At 25.0% G+C, this 20402-nt stretch overlaps 1 protein-coding gene across 3 annotated transcripts in view; it reads left to right on the top strand.

Moving 5' to 3' along the window:
- Nucleotides 1-5445: 5445 nt before the first annotated feature.
- Nucleotides 5446-20402, top strand: part of LOC129976082 (uncharacterized) — a 61760-nt gene continuing 46803 nt past the window's right edge. Inside the window, exons 1-6 of one of the 3 annotated variants that reach the window (XM_056089580.1) lie at nt 5446-5544; nt 6039-6124; nt 11472-11720; nt 14092-14983; nt 18473-18589; nt 20209-20339. In XM_056089580.1, coding sequence (XP_055945555.1) covers nt 6053-6124; nt 11472-11720; nt 14092-14983; nt 18473-18589; nt 20209-20339 — 1461 coding nt within the window. In that variant the 5' untranslated portion in view covers nt 5446-5544; nt 6039-6052. Of the gene's footprint in view, nt 5660-6038; nt 6125-11471; nt 11721-14091; nt 14984-18472; nt 18590-20208; nt 20340-20402 lie in introns of all 3 variants that reach the window. The other 2 variants (XM_056089656.1, XM_056089493.1) reach the window with 2 other exon arrangements.

Below are 20402 nucleotides of genomic sequence, written 5' to 3'. Positions count from 1 at the left end.
ATGGTTGTACGCATCTGTCATACAACCGTGTAAATGCATATCAAATGTTTTTATTTAGAATTTATTTTTGAAGTTGTATACTGTTCTAGTGATTTTAAAGCGTTAGTGAAATTTAAAACAATCGATATTTATTTTTATTCCTCTCTCATCTATTTCCACCATTGTTATTTTCAAAAACATTCAAAGGCAGCTAAAACAAACGATTCTTTTAAGATATTATGCAGGAGTATTTTATTCCTCACAAATTTCGATACGTTTATAACGCTTAAAATTTTCTTTTAAAATATACAATGTACATAAATGTTTGATTCTAATTTTCGTCTAATCTGAAAAACTAGTTTGATACTTTTCATTTAAGCAGTTTTAAACTTAATAATTCAAGATATCTCCTACTGTACGATATTTAAAAATTGCACGTATCACACACCTGGTTTTCGCAGATTTATCACCAAAATTTGATGTAAAAAATTTATTCGCAAGTTTCAGAAATTCTATATTCATATATTTTCCAGCACTCAGAGAAACGGAATTATAAAGAAATGCTGAAAGAAAACAAATAGTATCCACCCACAATATCATCCACAGACGTTTATTATTATTATTATTATTATTTCGAAATTGGGAAATCATAGAAAGCAGGCGATCATTGATGACATATCTAATGGACAAAAGTTTTAATATGAAATAAAATTATGTATCTATGCTTATAAGCTCTCATATAAAGCAAAAATTAATGAAATTGATCTTGTGGTTGAAGTTGACGCTGATTGGAATTATATATATACGTTGGTGAAATTTTGAAATCATTCGGAAATCTGGTTATTAGCGGATTTGAAAGTATCCAAGGTTTGTAACATAGTCAGTAGACTTTTATATATTTATTTATTTAAAATAAATGTTCACTACAGAAAAAAAAAATCCGATTAAATAGAATTTTATACAAAAGGAACATTTCTTTAAAAATTATCACCGAGCTATGAAAATATTGCAATGTGGACTAGGAATTTAAAAGTTAAACACATTTGAGATTTAAAAGCAATAAACACTGGACTTCAAATGTATTAAGAAATATATGCATGGAAACTAAATGCAACATTAAAAAGCAGATTAAGAATTAAAAATATGTAATATTTAAACGTAATAACGTAGATTAAAAAATTCAGCCGTTTTTAGAAACTTGTTAAAATGTTTGGAAAATTTGCATAACAAGTATTTATTTATATAATTGAATTAAAAAACAAACAATTGTTTCTCAAAATTTCAGATTAATACAGCATACTGGATATGGCTTAACCCCTTTTTTCAACCATTTAAACCCCTTTATTAACCATTTTTGACCTCCTTTCAATTCAATAACTAGGGTTAAAAAGGCAGTGCATGTACCCTTGGAATAATTCTATTCAAAGCATTTGAGAGAACTTTTAAATTATTTCTTTCTCGTACGGCAACGTATTGCAATTTTAATAAATTAATTGCAATTAACTTAAATGTAATCTTATCTCAATTATTAGAGAAAACTGGCTGATGGGAAATCTATATGACCGTGAATGCTTGAGCATGATACCCCAAAACAAAAGCGACTAGATCAGTTAAATGTATCATGCAATTTTATCAAAATGTAGATTTATATTAATTTTTTTAAATATAATTTGTAAAAGGATTGATTATCCGTGAGTCTGTCTGTTCGTGAGTGTTTGATTAATCATTTAAAATTACAAAAAATAGATAAATGAAATTTGGTTCTTTGCTTTGACATCATTATTACAAATATGTATCGAATTTTTGCTCCAATCTAAAAGGATAGAAAGACGTACCTAATTCATGATTCTATTCTAAAGAAATACGGATACCGCTGCACTCACAATCATATGCATAGGAGAAAGTAGAGAGGTAAATAATAACATGATATTTACTTTGATTGCAAATCCTTAAATTGCTTTTAATAATAATAATAAAGTATTGATAAAATTTGTTTTCTAGTTTGGACCAAGAGATATGTATACAGAATTTATAGGTTGATTTTTATAATAGTTCTTAACCTGTATGTTTAAAATGCCCTAGAAAACCCTGCTATGAAAATCACACAAGCCGATAAAAAAGGGCCAATTTTATCCATTGTCAATTTTTTTATTTTTCATATAATTGTTGAATTTTACATTATATTGTCTTCTATATACCTTCATATACGGTAAAAATAAATATGATTTAAAAAGTAAAAAGTAATATGTTTTTTCAAGAATTTTATTTATTGTAACATGTAATTTGAGAAGAAAATGTATGTCCAACGCATTTACTTTTTTCAATGATAATATATTTTGAAAAATTTCTAAAACATCTATATATCAAGAAAAATATCTGCAAAATATATTGGCAGTTTTTCATACTAATGCATTCATTAAAAAATTTAATTTGAATGTAAATGAAATGCGGTGACCTCCCCAGTTAAGTCCTAAAATTTCATCTCCCCAGATAAGGGTTAAAATATCAATATTAGGAAAATGGAAACATAAAGTTTTCTGTTAATAAATTCTGCTCCTCAGAATTCTTGATGGTTTATTGAAGGCTGGTAATTTAGCATGCTCTGTTTTTAGAAAGAGTTGGATGAAAAATTTTTGAAAAGGGGTTTTTAAATATATGATTCATTTTTTGTTTTGTTTTGTGTCTTTTAATTTCTTTTATTTTCTAACATTAATTAATTTTACTTTAAATTAATTAATCTATTAAAAATAAGATATCAAAAATTTTATTCGTGTTGTCATCTGATCACCTCACTTAAAAATATAAAAATGAGTAATAAATAGTTATATTGTTTTACTAAATATTGGAGTATCAAAATCATGACGTTGCTAAATGCAGAATCCCGATACTATTCAGTATTTCTAAAATATTCTACAATATTGTGATGCTATTAGGAATTCATAGTACATGAAATTAATAAATAAAATCGATCATTCCTAGGTTAATGTACCAAAAGGCACTGAATGAACCACTAGATATCCATTTTATATATGATGCTAATGTTAAATTAAAAAGGCGCAGTATTTAAAATTGTAAATGTAAAAATAAATTGTTTAATTAAAAAATTGTAATCTTTTGACAGTATATAGAAGTAAAATAAAAATCTTTGAAGAAAATATAATACAATTGAATGCCATTTTTTATGAATTATTTTATTATACAACTAGCCGTCTTTGGCGACCAGCAGGTTCGCCAATCTTAATGCTCGTTAAAATTTTAATAATTAAATATTTTATGTAATTCGTACTTTAATAGCTTCTTCATTAAAATATTTTAAAATTTCAAATTTCAATTCACTCATAATATTATAAAGCCTTCAGTCATAACGTAATATGTATCTCTCTAATTTTCTGCTAGTTCCCGTAGAATTTATGCTTTAAATCAAAGTGGAAATGATTAATCTGCAATTAATATAATAATATATTTTTTTGTAATACGATTACTGAAAACCATCACTGAACATTTAAACCATTTGGGCACTAAAGAATATCTTTCTTAATTTATGTAATATCTCAAGAATTTGTCAGCAAAATTTTTTCAGATTCATCATGAGCAGGTCTATTAATTAACAATGTTTAATTTGAAATGTATCAAACATTAAGAAAATAAACAGATTCGTGTGAAATAGTTGGCCGAAAAATGTTAAGCCTAGCCTCATTACTGTTGGGGGAAAAAAAATTGAAGGCTTACTCATTTGGCGGTATTGAAAATGAAAAAGATTTTTTGGCTGAAAAGTTAGTTTTTAATTAATAATTAAAATTCTAATTAAAAATTAAAAAAAAGGAACCCCAGGTGCACATTCCAGACCTCCAAGGTATACATGTACCAAATTTGGTAGCTGTAGGTCAAACGGTCTGGTCTGTAGAGCGCCAACACACACACACACACACTGAGCTTTATATAAGTATAGATTGAATGCCATTTTTTAAAAAAAATTTCATAGGAAATGATTTACTTACATATAATAATTTTTTGAAATTAAAAGCTTAATTGAAATAACAGTTATTTGGAATAAATATTTAAAAATAGCATTCCAAAAATGTTTGTTCCAAAATCCGAAATATAAAATGATCATACATCTTTATTTCTGATTAAAAATAATAGCCAAATATGCCCCAGGAAAGTATCTAATTGTTTTAAAGTTCATATCATGGCTCTATAGGAGTAGGGATGACGAATATTTTAAGAGCGGTTATTACGTAACCAATATCAAAAAGTCACAAATACAAGTGATCAATACTTTTCAAAGAGGGGTGTGATTCAAATCCTTGATACGATCTTACTGGTGATATTTTGATTACAGGTTTTGGATCACGATAGAAAGTAAAAATCGATACGATATTACTGAAATTTGTCGGAGCGGTGACTTCACTGGAAAGTAACAATCGATACGATCTGTCCAATGGAAGCTCTCGAAAGAAATCTGTGATTGGATTGAAAAGTGAACGGACCGTTATTGAAATTATCGTATCGTATCATTGAATTGCATATCACTGAAATTTATCGGAGCGGTGATTTCAGCGGAAAGTGCGAGGCTTCACTGGAAAGTGTGAAGTCACCGCTCCACTTTACGGGAGTGACCGATATTCGTATTTGATGATGCACTATTCCATACAGATAATTTTTAATTGCTCGTGACATTATTGACTTTGATTACATGTATTCTGTTTACTGCTAGCGCCATCTATTGTTAGAATATAGGACTAAAGTAAACATTTTAAAGAAATGACATATATTTTTAACTCACCTTTTCCAGAAAATTGTTTACTCTAATAAATAAATCGTTTTGAGTAAAAAAATAAAATTTAAGAAGTAAGCTGAACAAATAAATTAATTCAATCGCACGTTACTTAAATTAGTAAATTAAGTATTAATTACAATTAATAAATTTTATATTTAATATTAAGTAATAATTTTTAATTAATATGATTGAAATAACAGATATTTGGAACGCATGTTTAAAAATAACAATAGCAATATTATGTGTTATTCAAAAAATCGTTGATTATGCATCTCTATATAGGAGTAGTATTCATCAATGATATTTGTGATTTTTAATATTTCGTATAAAACAATTAATTAAATTTGTGGTTTTTAATATAAATACTGTGTTTTTTCTTTCAAATATGTTACATGAGAACGGAACGGAATGATCTGCATTTTATAGAAAGTAGAGTGAAAGTGAATCTTTAGTAGGTTAGAATGATTAAAATGTTTTATGAAGAAAAAACAACGACACCCAAACGACAGTTTGAATTATTTACACGAATATGATTTAATACCTCTCTAAAAAAATATTTTAATCACTCTGCTATTTTGATACAAGTAACCAATCACAACTGAATATTTTTTTTGTCCGATAATGAAGTCAGATGTTAACTGTAATTCCGCGTAACCGAGCCGTTAATTATTTTTTTTTCAATTCGAGCCGCTCAATTTCAACTGAAGTTACGTCTGCGGTGGTAAACATAAGCATCAAATTTTGTCGAATGCTACTTTTATTTGACATTTTTTTTTATTACAGAAGTGAATTAACTTCTTCTATTTGCTTCGAATATTTTTTGATGAAATCATTTTCGTTAAAATTTATTACTAATATCAATGTACTGATAATTCTGTATACAACACATTTTCAGTACTAGTGAGTAAACAACCCAGTCGTGAATTTTCATTAGTTCCTAATTTATTTTCCGTCTTTTTAAATTTATTATAGATCTCTTACTTTATTTTGTGTGTACTTGTGTGAAAATAAAATTTTTGACTTTTCTGCAACTTTTTATCTTCCTGATTTACTGATACCTAATTTTTTGAATGGTAAATTTATATCTCGTTTGTTATGATTTTGCTGTTTAAATCAATATGTTTCAATGTTATGATACCTGAACGCAAAATATTTATTCTTAGAATACATGAGTTATATGTTTTACTTCAGTGCATTTTTTAGTTGAAATCCATTTTTCAATTTCAAAGTACTATAATTTTAGTTTTATTAACATTATATATTCTTTTTCTTATTCCAGTACAGATTTAAATAATGTTGGCAGTCAAGGCAATAATTACAAACATAAAAAGTAGAGATATTTCTTCCCTTTTAGAAGATATTCAGGTAAATTTTGCTTTAAAAAATTAATTTGAGTTACCTTCATTTGCTTTTATTATTTCTTTTCTCTTGATTGAGTGTTCAGTAAAATTAAAAATTTACTAGTATTAATATGTTCTGGTAGGACACAGGGAGATAGTTTTATTTATATTTTCAAGACAATTATAAGGAAGTATAAAGTTAATGCCAATACTTAATCATAAGATTTAATTTTCAATTTTATTTGAAAGTTGTAACTATGCCCATTTTAATTCTTTTAAAAATGTTTTTCTGGAAAATTGGAAGTATATGCATGTATGTTTTTAAATTGAAAATTATATGTCAAATTTTTATAAATATTGCAAATTAGCAAATTTTGTTTATTCTATATTAGCATGTTCAATGAAAAATATAACAAACTGTTTGATGATTTGTTTCTAAAGGAAATTGAATAGCTGCTTAAGTTATGGAAATATTACTATAGATCATTTCTATAAATATCTAGATACGTAATCAAGCAGCCATACAAAATTTTCTTTTACTTATTATTCAGTTACTTTAATATTTCTTTAAAATATTTATATTAAGGAATAATGTTATTTAGAATATCAACATTTCTTTAAAAATTAAATAAAATATTCTTTAAAATGTTTCATAAAAAATATTGTTATTATATCTTTATTCAGAATAAATGAACTACTCAAAATACTAACATCGGAGAGGAGTAAGCCGTAAGTGAAAATAATTCTGTGGCAGATTTTCATTTAGGCAAACTAGATTACTGACTAGCCAGAGAGCTGCTAACAGTCAGTTAAATAATGTTATAAATTTCCAAGTATATTAACTTGCAAAAATTACAAGTTTATTTACTATAAAAATGTTAGGGCTATAACATATCCATCGAATTATTAAAATCGCTGTTGAATAGACTAAAGGAACTTAATGTTCTTAAGAACTAACGAATGAAAAATTAATTTTCAATTTACAGTATACTGAAATTTTATTCATTTAATGGGTTATTCTATACTCCCTTGAAAGGTCTAATAAATAATAATTTTGTTATATTTGATGCTTATATGCAATCCACATTCCATGTGTTAATCACCAATTTTTTTAAAATTAAATTATTTAATTTAAATAATTCTAAATTTTGGTATTTATCCATTCCACATTTCGTTTCAAAGCAATAATGAGAAAAGATACATTTTTTTAAAAAAACTGAGATTAAAAAAATTTAAAAATCAGCGTAACTTAAAAAAAATAAATAATAATATTGTTAAAGGAAAACAGCAAAAATATTTCAACTTTTTAAGGTGTCCAAATAATTTTGGAAATGATTATATTTAATACCTGGAGATTAAAAAGTAGAGAAATTTTTAAATACATATACACAGAGTAGACCAGATTATAAAAATGTTTTCATAGTTTTGCTTTTTTTGTCTTTAAATAAATTTAATACAAAAAAAGAAGTATCAGAAATAATTATGTTGGAAATAGACTTATTGATTCTAATCCACTTTCTGATTAAAAGTTTGAAAAAGTATGGGGGAAAAAAAAGCTTTTTAACACAATATTTATGAAGGATAGGAATATATAACTTTCTGATTGGAATCTTTGAATAAGACAATATCTTCAGCAAGTACTGCAAATTCCAGGTATCAATACAAGATTTGACTGGTAGAATTTTGGGTACAGATATTTTAAAATGTGCTTGTGTCAATTACAAGCTTCAATGGGGGTACTTACGAAGATCTGGATGGTCACCAAGGGTTATCGCCAAGTAGTAAACAAAGCGAGCGATAGCTCATCTATAATCTATTTACCATGTGTTGGAAGTTATGTTGAACACTTGTTCTAATAAAAGTTTTAAATCATCATTCATTTTGTGTATCTTATATTAGCACCCTTTATACTGTGGATTTTCTTGCTGATCTTTTCTTATCAAGAATCATAGAATGCATATTCAATCAACTGTTTTTTAATCTTATTATGTTTCGATAGTTTTTGATATTTTAAAATGACTTCAGACTTGTGATTTCCTTTGCATTTTGTGCACATATTACATTGATGAATGGTTGCCAAAGTGGTTTTCCTATTAATTGTTGTGTAAAGTAATTCTGTGTCTTTAAACACTGTTATAAGCAATATCTTATTTATTCTAATATTTTAAGAATATTTATTTATGGATTAAAAAGTGTGGATTAGCTTTAAAGAGGATAAACTAAACATACGTACTTTGAATATTCCTATTTTGGAATATTAAAAGGAATGTTTCATTTAATATCCTTTTCTTGAGGCAGCTTCTCCTGAAAATTTTAATGCAATGTGAGTTTTTCTTTTAATTATCTTAGAGCAGTATACCTTTTAATTTTCTATCTAAAAAAAAAAAAGTGTTGCATAGTTTTTTGTATATGTGATTTAAGATATTTTTTGATAAAAAGTTAATGAAATTTTCTTAGTGGCAACTTTTAGACATAGCATTTCCATTATTATTATAAACATAGAAAATCTAAATGCCTAATATCTTACTCTTTAATGCATAATGATATTCTTACTGCTATTTCTTTGTTATGTATTTTTAATTAATTTTAAAAATATTAGTTACTTGTTAAACAATTTCTATTGTGAATTGCTTCCTGTAATATAATGGGATTTATTTATTATAAAGATAGGCATAAGTATTAGTTACTTGTCATATTTATATTTAAACATAAATATTTTTTTTATATTATTTGTATCTTTCATTTGATTTAATAATTGTATATAAATTTTCAATAACTTTCCATATATTACTGTATTAGCTGTCATTGGTGACCAGCTGCTTAGCTTTGATTAATGATCACTATAATTTTCAGTTAAATATTTTATGTAACTTGATTATTTAATAGCTTCTTATGCAAAGTATTTTTAAATTTCATTTTTTTTAGTCGTATAATTTATACTATTACAGAAGCCCTATGCCATTCTATTCATTATAATATGTGTCTAATTTTCTGTCAGATTCTGTAGAATTTGAACTTTAAATTATGAAAGAAGTGATTAAATTTTAATTAGCAAAAATATTTTTGCTAACACCAAATATATTTTTTGAAATAATAGAATAAAAAAAATTGTTAACAGAATTGTTCAACATTGAAGTGTTATGTGCGCTACAGAATATTCAATAAAATTTTATCCGATTCATTTTAAAATTTAATTACTTACTTTCTAAAGGATTTAAATAATATAAACGATATTTTATTTTATTTCAGCCTGTATATGTACTTTTTAATCCATTGAATCATATTTATTAAAATAATCTTGTCAATCTATTTCAATCTTCTGTGATCAAATCTTAGTTATAAAGCTTTGACTATTACTAATTTAGAACAATTAACAATTCCATTATTTTGATTCAATCAGCTTTGGGGATTACTCTGGGCATTATATTTGCATATTTTCTTCAAAACGACCCATTTAAGAGAGGAGAGGTCTAAATTTCATATTTTTATGAAATGGTGATATTCAAATTTTCACATCTTAATCTCAAAAGTGTCTTTTAGTGTCACAAAAAAGTTGAAACTTTTTTTAAAATTTAAAGTATTAGTATCTCAAGGATATTTTATTAAATATTAGTGGTTCATTCTTCAGGTATATTGATTCTACTTGATTTTAGATGAAGCCTTTAGGCATAATTTCATATCTATAATTTCTCAAAATAGTCTGACATTAATACCTTGCTATTTTAATTGTCGTATTTAAATTATTTTTATGTGCTTTAACCTTTCATATGGAGATTTTATCTAATTGTTGCATATTTTTTAAAAACATTCTATTCAACTAAATTTTGTAATATTTTAATTTCACTTTTTTATTTCTTGTACGCGCTGCACAGATGTTAAACATAATCATTCTTTAGCTTTTAACAATAGAAGAAAATCACATGATTTTAATCTTTGATGAAATGTTGAAAATTGTTTGAATTTCGGAGCAACAATTCAATTTATTGTTGAAAATTAGGGGGAAAATTAAAAGGGGAAATTAGGAGATTTTAAAAATGTACTAAAATTCTGAAAAATTTGAACAAATATTAAATTAGTATCATGAAAAAAGTTTTTTAAATTTTGAAATGGCATTAAAAATATTTTTGGAAACTATAACAAAAAAAAAAAAAAAAAAAAAAAAAAAATCTGAATGTTTACTTAATTTTTAATTACAATTTTAACTAAAATTTCAATTTAAATGCACATTTAATCCAAAGTGGTGCACATTTCCATCCTCCTGAACATACATGTGCCAAATTTAGTAGCTGTAGATCAAACAGTCTGGCCTGTACACACTCATGCCTACATTCATTTTTATTAGTATAGATTAACTTATTACATAGTTTGCAGTGCATATTACTAGTTTGTACAATAACTAGTTTGCCAAGGTTAATGGATATGTATAGTTAATTGAATGTTTTATGCATAACTTGATAACTTTATGATTCCTACAACGAAGTATTTTTAGGTATCAAATTATGATTAATATTAAATCTGTAATTTTTAATAGCTATATGCCTGTTTTTTTTAATTGCATGCATAAACCTTTCTTATGAAATCAGGCCCCATTACATCATAATGTCATTTAAAATTTAAAATCTGGTTTATTTGTTTTTTAAATTCCACATTGTGTTTTGTGGTAATATAATTTTACTTTCTGATTTCTCATAAATTGTACAGATAATTAACAAGATCTTTCTTTTTTAACCTTTTAGTAATGGAAGTAAATTACTTGATTAAATATTTGATGAAACATTGAAAATGGTTTGAAATTCATTGTACAATAAAATGTATTGTTACAAATTATTCAAAAAGTATTTTTAAAACATTAAATTGTTATTATTGTTCTTGATTGCATAGGTTATTATTATTTCTTTTTGAATTTAAAGTTTGGTAAAAATAATTTTTATACAATGATATTTTTGGAAGCTATCCTGAATTTAAAATTTAGTTTTTAATAATTGAAATTTCTAAAAATTTGCATTGAGATGCACATTTTTATCTTTTAAAGCATATTTGTGCCAAATCTGTTAATTGTGGATCAAACAGTATGGTCATAGAGCACCTACAGATAAACACATTTTCTTTTATTATTCAGGGTTAATGCCATTTTTTTTTTATAACTTAAATGCAATTCTTTCCCATTTTAAGTTCTTTGATTTCTATTAAATTGTTTCATATTCATTTTTTTATTATCTATTTATTTAATTTTTATTTTTTATTTTGCTTTGTTGGACTACAATTGAGATCATCAAAATGTATGCTATTTTTTATATGTTATTGAGATTTAAACATTCACTTTAAATTTTAGAAAAATTCTAGTATTTTAATTTTAATGTTCTTTCTTTCAGGCTCTTTTAAAAGCTAACAATGACAGAATAGCTTGTATTGATTTATGTATGGTTTTAAAAGCTATATATCATTCAATTTCAACCAATGGAGACACCAAAGAAAACGACAAATATTCTTTAATATTAACAGTTGTTCCCTGCATTAATCTTTGTATTGATTACATAGAAAATCATTTTACTTTTGAAGATGCAGTACAACATCAGATTTTACCTGTTTTATTCCATATTGTCAAATTATATATGAAATTTGTAAGTTCTGATCTTTTATTGTCTTATTTTATGATTCAGTGTATTATGTTGATAGATTATTTTATATAATTTCAATTGAAATGTCTATTCTTAATGGAGTATTAAATGGAAGGCTAAATTTATTGATTGTGAACTGCTTTTCTAACAAAGCAGCTGTATAACTAAAAATAAGATTTTTTTTTATTTCTGATTTATGGAATTAAGTTTTTGTTTCATGTTAAAATTATTTAATTAGAGGATAAGTAGTTTATTACTTCATAAAATTTTTTATCCTTAAGTTACTCGTTTTATAGAACTCTTTTCTGATTCTCTTAAAAAAATCATTTAATAATGAAAAAAAAAAAAAAAGCTGTTCATTTATACCACTTTAGTTTGAACGAATGTATTTTTTTCTTTAGTCCATTATTTGATTTTTACCGTAGTGAAATTCAAAACAGTATCATTGCTTAATTGAGTTCCATTAAATGTTTAAATGCTGCATTTGTATTAAAGTTTGTGCTTTAATACAAACTTAAAAATTATTCAAGCACTTCATTAAATAAATTTATTCACTTGATGAATGAGGAATGCGATTACTGTTTCATGTTGGCTTTAAAAAATACTTTTTAAAAATTCATTAACTATCTTTCTTTATTTTCATTTTGCTTCTAACTATGGGGCTGGCATTTTTTTAACTTTGTGAATTTGTTACCATTATTTATAAAAATTAGGAATTAAAAGTTTTTCAATTTTCTGTAAAATATACGATCACATTTTTCTTTAATCTTTTTGAAAACCAAAGAAAATTTTATTTATTTTTCAAATAGATTAAAAATAAACAGTACTTTATAATTAACTTTCTAAATTTGAAACATTAAAAAGAGCCCTTTATTGAGCTTCGGAAGTGATAAAATAATTTTTTATAGCCTGACCCTTTTTAAATGCTGCTATTCTTTTCCATAAAAAAAAAAAAATGAAAAACTTGAAAGCATGGTATTGTTCTATCATAATTTTTGTGGGTGTTTTGCCAATTTTATGGTAGTACTCGATCTGGAATGCATTAGCTTTAATCTCTATAAAGCTGCAAATAAAATGCTCTAGATTAGTAAATATGATGAGTTAATGCAGAAGTGAATTTACACTTTGCAGCCTTGGCATGACAAATGTTATTTGTTGCTACATATATAAAAACCAAATATAAATTTTTTTGACTATGCTATACTTCTACATCAATGTAGACATTTTCAGAAATAATATATCCATTAAAATTAACTAGTAATTTGATAATTTTAAGAAATATTGAAAAAAATATTTTTATTGTTAATCTTATAAAAGTTGACTAAAATTTTTTGGTAAAGATAGTTTTACTTTTTATTGTTATGATAGTTTTTTTTTTTGTTTGTCTTTTTGGTTTTGACAAAAAATCATTTGTCTTTCAAAAGAAGAGGTTGTGTTTCTGCAGTGTTCTAGAAATATTAAAACTGGATTGTTGCCAAAACACATATTAAAATTTGAAAAAATACACATTTAAAGTTAATTAAATGTTTCAAAAAGAATAATATATAATTATAAAACAGGAAACAACATATGCTTTAGAAAATGTTCAGGTTTGCATATGCATGAATGTAAAAGTGTTAATTTCTTGGGCTAAAATGCTTGGTTTAAATTTGTGCAGCAATTACTCACTACATACCTTGGAAGTAATTCATAGATTTTATGTTTCCAAACAAAAACTAAGCAGAATTCCATATGCATCTAGAATTATCTATGGATTTTCAGTCGAAAGAGAACAGTTCCAAAAAATTATTATGTATAGTATCATCTAATTAGAAAATACACAAGGGAGAAAAGAAAGAGAAGAACTCAATTAATTGGTTAGAATAAATGTAAATTGGATTCTAAGTTTAAAACAGGGTAAAAAAATCTTAATTGCATGAGTACGGTCAAAATATCATCAAAATTGCTACATTTAGGATAAACTGAAAATAGAAATTTGTATTGTTCAATTAATTAAAGCTCTAATTTGAATTGATTGATAAAAAGTTCATAATTATCAATCAGTATTGTTTTTCATGTTAAAACTGTGAAATAATTTTCTGTGTTGTTAATCTAGTTTTTATTTGTAGCTCAAAAACAGACTGTTCAAATTTTTTGTTATTCTTCAAAAAAGACTATGGGCAAAATATTATTTGAGATTTCAGATAATTCAATTAAATATAAAGATTAATATAAGAATGGCTATAACTTCCTTCACCTTTTTGAACTTGTATTTTCTCTAGTTGTAAAAAAAAAAAAATTCTAGTTGTCATTGCATGCATTAATTTTTGTGATTATAACGTAGCATTTAATTTTGTTTTATTTAATTTAAAAAGCTTTTTTTCTTTCTTTACAGGATTTGTATTCTCCAGCTTTTGCTTGTATAGAATACTTAATAAAGCTCTTATCAGATAAACAAAAAGTTGTTAGTGATGCAAAAGCTTATATTTGCAATCTAGGAGCATTATTCTGGAATGAAGCTCTGAGAATTGACAAAAAGAATGACCAAATTGATTTTGAAATGGGTTTTAAATTTAGATCTATAGCTATTGAATTTATGCTATTAGAAGATAAACATGAAAAGCTTTATCAAAAAATTCCACTGACTCTCATTCGTTATTGTCACAACAACAAGAAACATGATCCAGATAATGTCATTAAATTTCTTAAAAATGTGTGGACAAAATTATATTTGCTTAGCAATGAAAGAGACCACAAATTAAATTTATTTAAATTTCTTTATTCTTTATTTGAAGTATCTGTAAAATATTTCCAATCTATATCATTTTCAAAATTTCTGTTTTCTCTTCTTCTGGAACTATCCGAGAGTTTAGTAAGTGAGAATCAAGAAATATTTTTAAAAATTTGTATTGAAATTGCAAAGTTATCAATGCAGTTTTATTTAGGAGAAGATATTACAGTTTCTAAAAAGATAATGCTTGATTTTCAGAAGATAGCAACAACCCAAAAAAATTATGAGTCTTATGAGTTTACTTTGCTTTCATATACCTTTGGTTTTTTCTACTTGTGCTTTACAGAATTTGTATATGTTATTGAGACAAGCAATGAAAATATCTTATCATCAGCACAAAAGAATAGAAAATGGTATGTTAGCTTAGTGAACCAATATCTCAGTATTTCATCAGATGAGCATTTTCAAAAAAATTTTCCATTTGGACCAAAGACTGATCTTATTATTTCTAAATGTTGTGCAATTTTCTTTGTGACACTTTTAAAGACAGAGCAAGGTAAGTGCATATTAATGTTATATAATTAAGTTATTATTCATGTTGTATTAAAGTTTGTAAAGTTGTATTAAAGTATGTATAATATAAATGATAAATTTCTTGCTAAAAACAATATTATGTTTAAATTTCTGTATTTTCTGAGAGCTTTGTTTTATAATTAAAATACAAAATCAAATTTAAAAATAATGTAGTTCAAGCTTTAATTAAATTATGGTTGAATTAATCTAACAGTGTCTATATTTTTGTATTTGATCAATTAACTTAGAAAAAAGCTAGATAATCATACGATATCTATGATTATTCCTTAACATGAATTTTTGAACTCAATTTTTAAAAATCTCAGCCATAAACTTAGGGGAGAATTTTCTTATTTTAGTGAGTTTAAAAAAATTATTTAATGATTGTATAATAAATATTTGAAATAATGATTATGATAATGATTTAAATGATTACTGTTTTGATGATTGTATAATAAACTGGATATATTTATGCTGCTTGTGAATATCAATTCTGGTAATATATTAAATGTTTGTACCTTACGGTGTGCTTTAGTTTGAAGAATATGGCCAATTCATGTTCAGTTTCTGATCTCAGTTCATGATTATTGAATTGATCAATTGTTGGATGTTTACAGAATGTGCCCCCAATAATCTTTATGAACATCATAAGTGGATGTTAATCCAATGCATAAAATCTTTGATTATATCTTGATGAATCAAATTAATTACTAAAAAATTATCTTTTAATACATTTACATTTATTACTTTTATACATTTATTACTCCATTGTTTCAGTCACTCATTAACTTTTAAAATTCTTGATTGTCTGATAATCATGCATGTAAAGGCTATTCACTCCTATTCTGCTGGGTTTCCTGACTTGTAGATATACCTGGTAATGAATTGGCTGATAGGGCAGCAAAATCTGCCACCAGTTTTATAAATGAATTTTTTTTTTTAACGACATCAAGAGATATATAAAAACCATAACTTGGAATGACATTCAGAATGGGACCATAAAGAGGCAAACAAGCTTCATTTTATCAAATATTCCATCAGATTTTGGCCAAGTTTATGTAGCAGAAGATTGGATACAATTATTACCCATTTAAAAATTGGCCATACTAGATTTACACATAAGCATTTGTTGTTAGGAGAACCTGTCCTTCGATGCAGAATATGTAAATGCCTAATGACAGTTCTTCACATTCAATGTTTTCATTCTTCTGACATTAATTCAAAAGGCATTCTTCATAAAGTGCCTCATCCTAATCGTTTTACCTTTTTAAAAATGATTTTTTTTTTCTATCTGATATGAATATTGTTCATTTTTTTTTAATGCTTCAAATCTGTACAACAATTTTTTTTTTTAAATATCCAGATTAGAATATTTGTAACATTGAACAGAAGTTTTAATTCACCATTTAAAATGTGACCATATGCCTTTTTATGAACCATATGTTTGTATATATCTTATGGTAGGTGTTGCATAATCAAAAATGGTTTTAGCGCCAGTAAGCTGCATCAAGCTTTTAATACATTTAAGTATCATAAGCGTGAAAACCATTGTCTGAATTTTTTTTCATCCACAAATTCTTAGATATCGCTATTTGTGCACTGGTTAATTTGCTTTACTAAAATTGGATTTGTTCTTTTGGACTAATTAGAGGATTACAGATTTTGCATTATTTTCTTTTGCATTCATAATTTACATAAACTTGTTGCACACTAAATCTATTTCTGAGAGTCAAACCCCTCGTGTCCATGTGGCAAGGAATTTCAGAGTCATTAGGATGACTGTGATGTCATCCTGATCACTGATTAAAGTTCAAAATTATTAGAAAAATTACATTCCGGAATAACTTTTAAGAAGATGAAAAAGTTAATATTTCTGTCTTTAAGTTTTTTCTGTCTTAATACCATTTATTTTTAGTTCAGCCAGATTCAAATGAAACAGTTGTATATCTTGGATAAATTAATATTGAAACTGAGTGTGCTTCAGTTCATAATGAGTTTTAAAAGCTATCTATTATGGGATATGACAAGATTTTTTTGCATTTGTTGAGTTGTATTCACAGCGTGAACAACACAGATAAATAATATCCGACAGTAGATTTATTCTTTGGTGACAGACTTGAGATGAATAAAATGTGTTACAAAAATTATTTTGAAAATGTGACAACAGTTAACCTACTCATTGTGTAATATTATGACAAAAAGAGAAAATCTCAAACTTAGTTTTCTTAATTTCCAGATTTTTCTGAAAGTCATCATTTTAAGGAAGGAATTGTTATTGAATTTTTATAATGACAATGAATGCCATCATATCCATCTATTGTATATTTTGCAATAATCAGAAATTTACTAATTTGAGCATTTTGAATTTGGGTTTCTCCTCTGGCCTCTTGAATTTCCTTTTAATATAATATTAAAATTTTGCCTATAATTTAAATTATGTCTATAATATTGATTTAATTGTTATTCAGAATTTAAAATTGCAAATTTTGCTCAAAATAAAATAAAAATGAATCTCGCTTTAAAAAAACAACTGTAAACATATTAAAAAGGAATGCACTATTTATTTTTTAATTTTATTGTTATATTCAAAGGTTGTATATTTATTAAAAATACTGACATATTAACTGATATTATTTTTAAATTGACAATTTCTTGATTATAACATTTATTAAAATTGTGTATTCATTATGTAATATTTGTTAAATTATTAAAAATTATAAATTAAAAACATTAAAATTGAATTTTCTGCTATTTTCAATATATGCTTATTTTTTTTATTTTGTATTTTTACATAAACTGAATTTTTATTATTTAATTTCAAATTATTGTTTATCATTAATTCCATTATTTATTTTTTATTTATATTTATTAATTTTTTTTTATTAACATGATCATTCATAAAACAAATTAAACTTCAACTACTCATTCAACTTTTGTGCAATATTTTGCTATCAAATGGATTTTTCTTTCTGTCGGATAAGATGTGATAATATTGAAGAAAAAATGAAATTTCAAACAAATGATTTTTTTGTCTGTTATTCTAGTGTTATGCATTTTTAAATGTATTAACATGAAGTAAAATGATGGTGAAAGGCGCTTGAATTTTCCCTTCTGAAAGTTATATATATATATTATGGTAATAATTCTACCAAAAATATTACAGTTTGCTCAACTGAGGTAAAAATCTCTTGATCTATATTTATATCTAACAAATTATTGGAATAAAGTAATTATTAAAGAATTTTTACCATAATCAAAAATTATAAATAGCACATGATGGATTTGTGTAAAAAATTTAATTCAAAGGATATTTTTATCATTTGCAAAGTATTTTTGGACTTAAAAATAACTACACACAGTGTTTAAAATCGAAGTAATTCTGAAAAATTTTGGTCTTTATTGTTGAATTATTGAAATTTTGTATCAATTTATTTATTTTCTCTCAATATTTATTTAATTTTCCTAATTGCAGATGTGAAGAAAATGCAGGAAATAATTAAAGAGGCTCAATTTTGTGTGCAACTTTCTGTAGCTAAGTTCAAATCTGCCAATCTGAATAATGAATTGAAAAAATTCTTTACTGGTTACTGTAAGTATTACATTTACACATTGCATATTACAATATTCATTGAATATTAAATACTTATTTGTTAGTATACTAAAGAATAGCTATAATATATAGCTAGTTATATAGTTAGTATACTAAAGTTTAGCTGAATGTATTTCACAAAAAGTTGTTTTTAATGACAAATTTTTGCAGTTATTAAATTTCATTGTGATGAATAGTTTCGGTATTTAAAACTTTTGCCTGTGAAAAGGACGCTTATACTAATGAATAGAAATATAAATACTTGTACTTCAGCTGTGGTGCACATAAATATTTCTTAAATATTTAGCAGATATTATTATTTTCTGTATGACATGATAGTAGTAGTTGCTAATTAGTAGTCCAGTTTTTCATTTTACGGCATATTTTAGGATTTGGGATATGTTATTATTGCTAGAAAAAAGGCATAAATACTATGCATTCTTCTAAAACTTAATTTATACTTTAAATCTTATTTTGACTAATTTTATTAAAAATTTTTATAAACATTTGCATTGAATATTTTTATGTTTAAAAAAGTTCAATGCAATAAGAAGCTTCTCAAGATTTTGTGTTAGATGTTATGAAAGGATACTTCATTAAATATTATATTAGTCATTAAACTACAAAGTTGGAAGCAGCTATTTTAGTAAATAATAATTATAAAAGAAGAAATTAAAATTTCACTTTATTTTTCATTTAAAAAAAAATGCTACTTTTTTTTTTTTTTTTTTTTTTTTACAAAAACTTTTATAAGAAAATGGTGTTAATAAAATATTTCAGTCATATTTATCTAGATAACAAAGCAGAAATATATGTATGTATGCATGTATATAGAATGTAAATAATTTTAGAGGAATTACTGTAAATAACATTTGCAGTCTGCCTGCATGTTGGGAAATGGCCAAGTTGTTGGGAAAATTGATTGAGGTCAGAGAATGTACTGATCTTGAGAAAGCCTTTCAACAATATTTTTAAATTCTTCATACTTTTTTTATTGCTATAGCAAATCTTTATAGGTAACTGCAATAGTTGTGATTGAAATGGTAATCTGATAGAAAAAGATTTTCACGATGATGGCATTGTTTGCCTTATCTTCACATGCTGTTTCCTTATAATTTATATTAATATAATTCTAATTATAATACTCTGTCATATTAAAATATTGTTCTAAAAAAAGAGAAAGAAAGAAAAAGAAAACCTAAAATTTATCACAGCAATTAAGTTGAGCATCAGCATTTGAATTATATTTTTAATATCAATGCTTATGCTTGTAATAATTCTAAATAATTAAATGTTTATTGTGTTGGATTTTTCAGAATTTTTTATATAGAGCTGCAAAAATAGTTTTGAGATGACATGCTTCAAAATTATTGCAGAGGAATTATAACAGAAAAATGTTGAAATGTATGATGATTTAAAAAAAAATATCTAATTAAATATTCAAATAATGCTTTCTTATTCCTTATTACCCAAAAAGCAGCCACTTGCTGAATTTACTTTTTTGGCCCTTGTGGTTTAAGAAATTTTGTGATAAATGAATCAGTCAATTTATCATGGGTATTTACCTATAATATATATTAATAGAAATTTCATAGGTATAATATTTCTATCTTTTTCAGTAAATGCTGTTACTAATATAGGATTTGCTTTATACAAAACCGGATTGTATTCTGAAAGTATTTATTTCTTGGAAGTTAGTTGTGATGTGTTGTGTCAGTATATACCTGCTGAAGAAATGGAAGATTTAAAGGTAATTTCAGTTCATTACAAATAAAATGTTTTTTTTAAATAAAAATCTTAAAATCTAATATCC

Source organism: Argiope bruennichi, chromosome 1, assembly GCF_947563725.1.
Source record: "Argiope bruennichi chromosome 1, qqArgBrue1.1, whole genome shotgun sequence".
Taxonomy (NCBI): domain Eukaryota; kingdom Metazoa; phylum Arthropoda; class Arachnida; order Araneae; family Araneidae; genus Argiope; species Argiope bruennichi.
The sequence above is the reverse complement of the archived record's forward strand: the minus strand, read 5'-3'. Positions and strand labels throughout refer to the sequence as shown.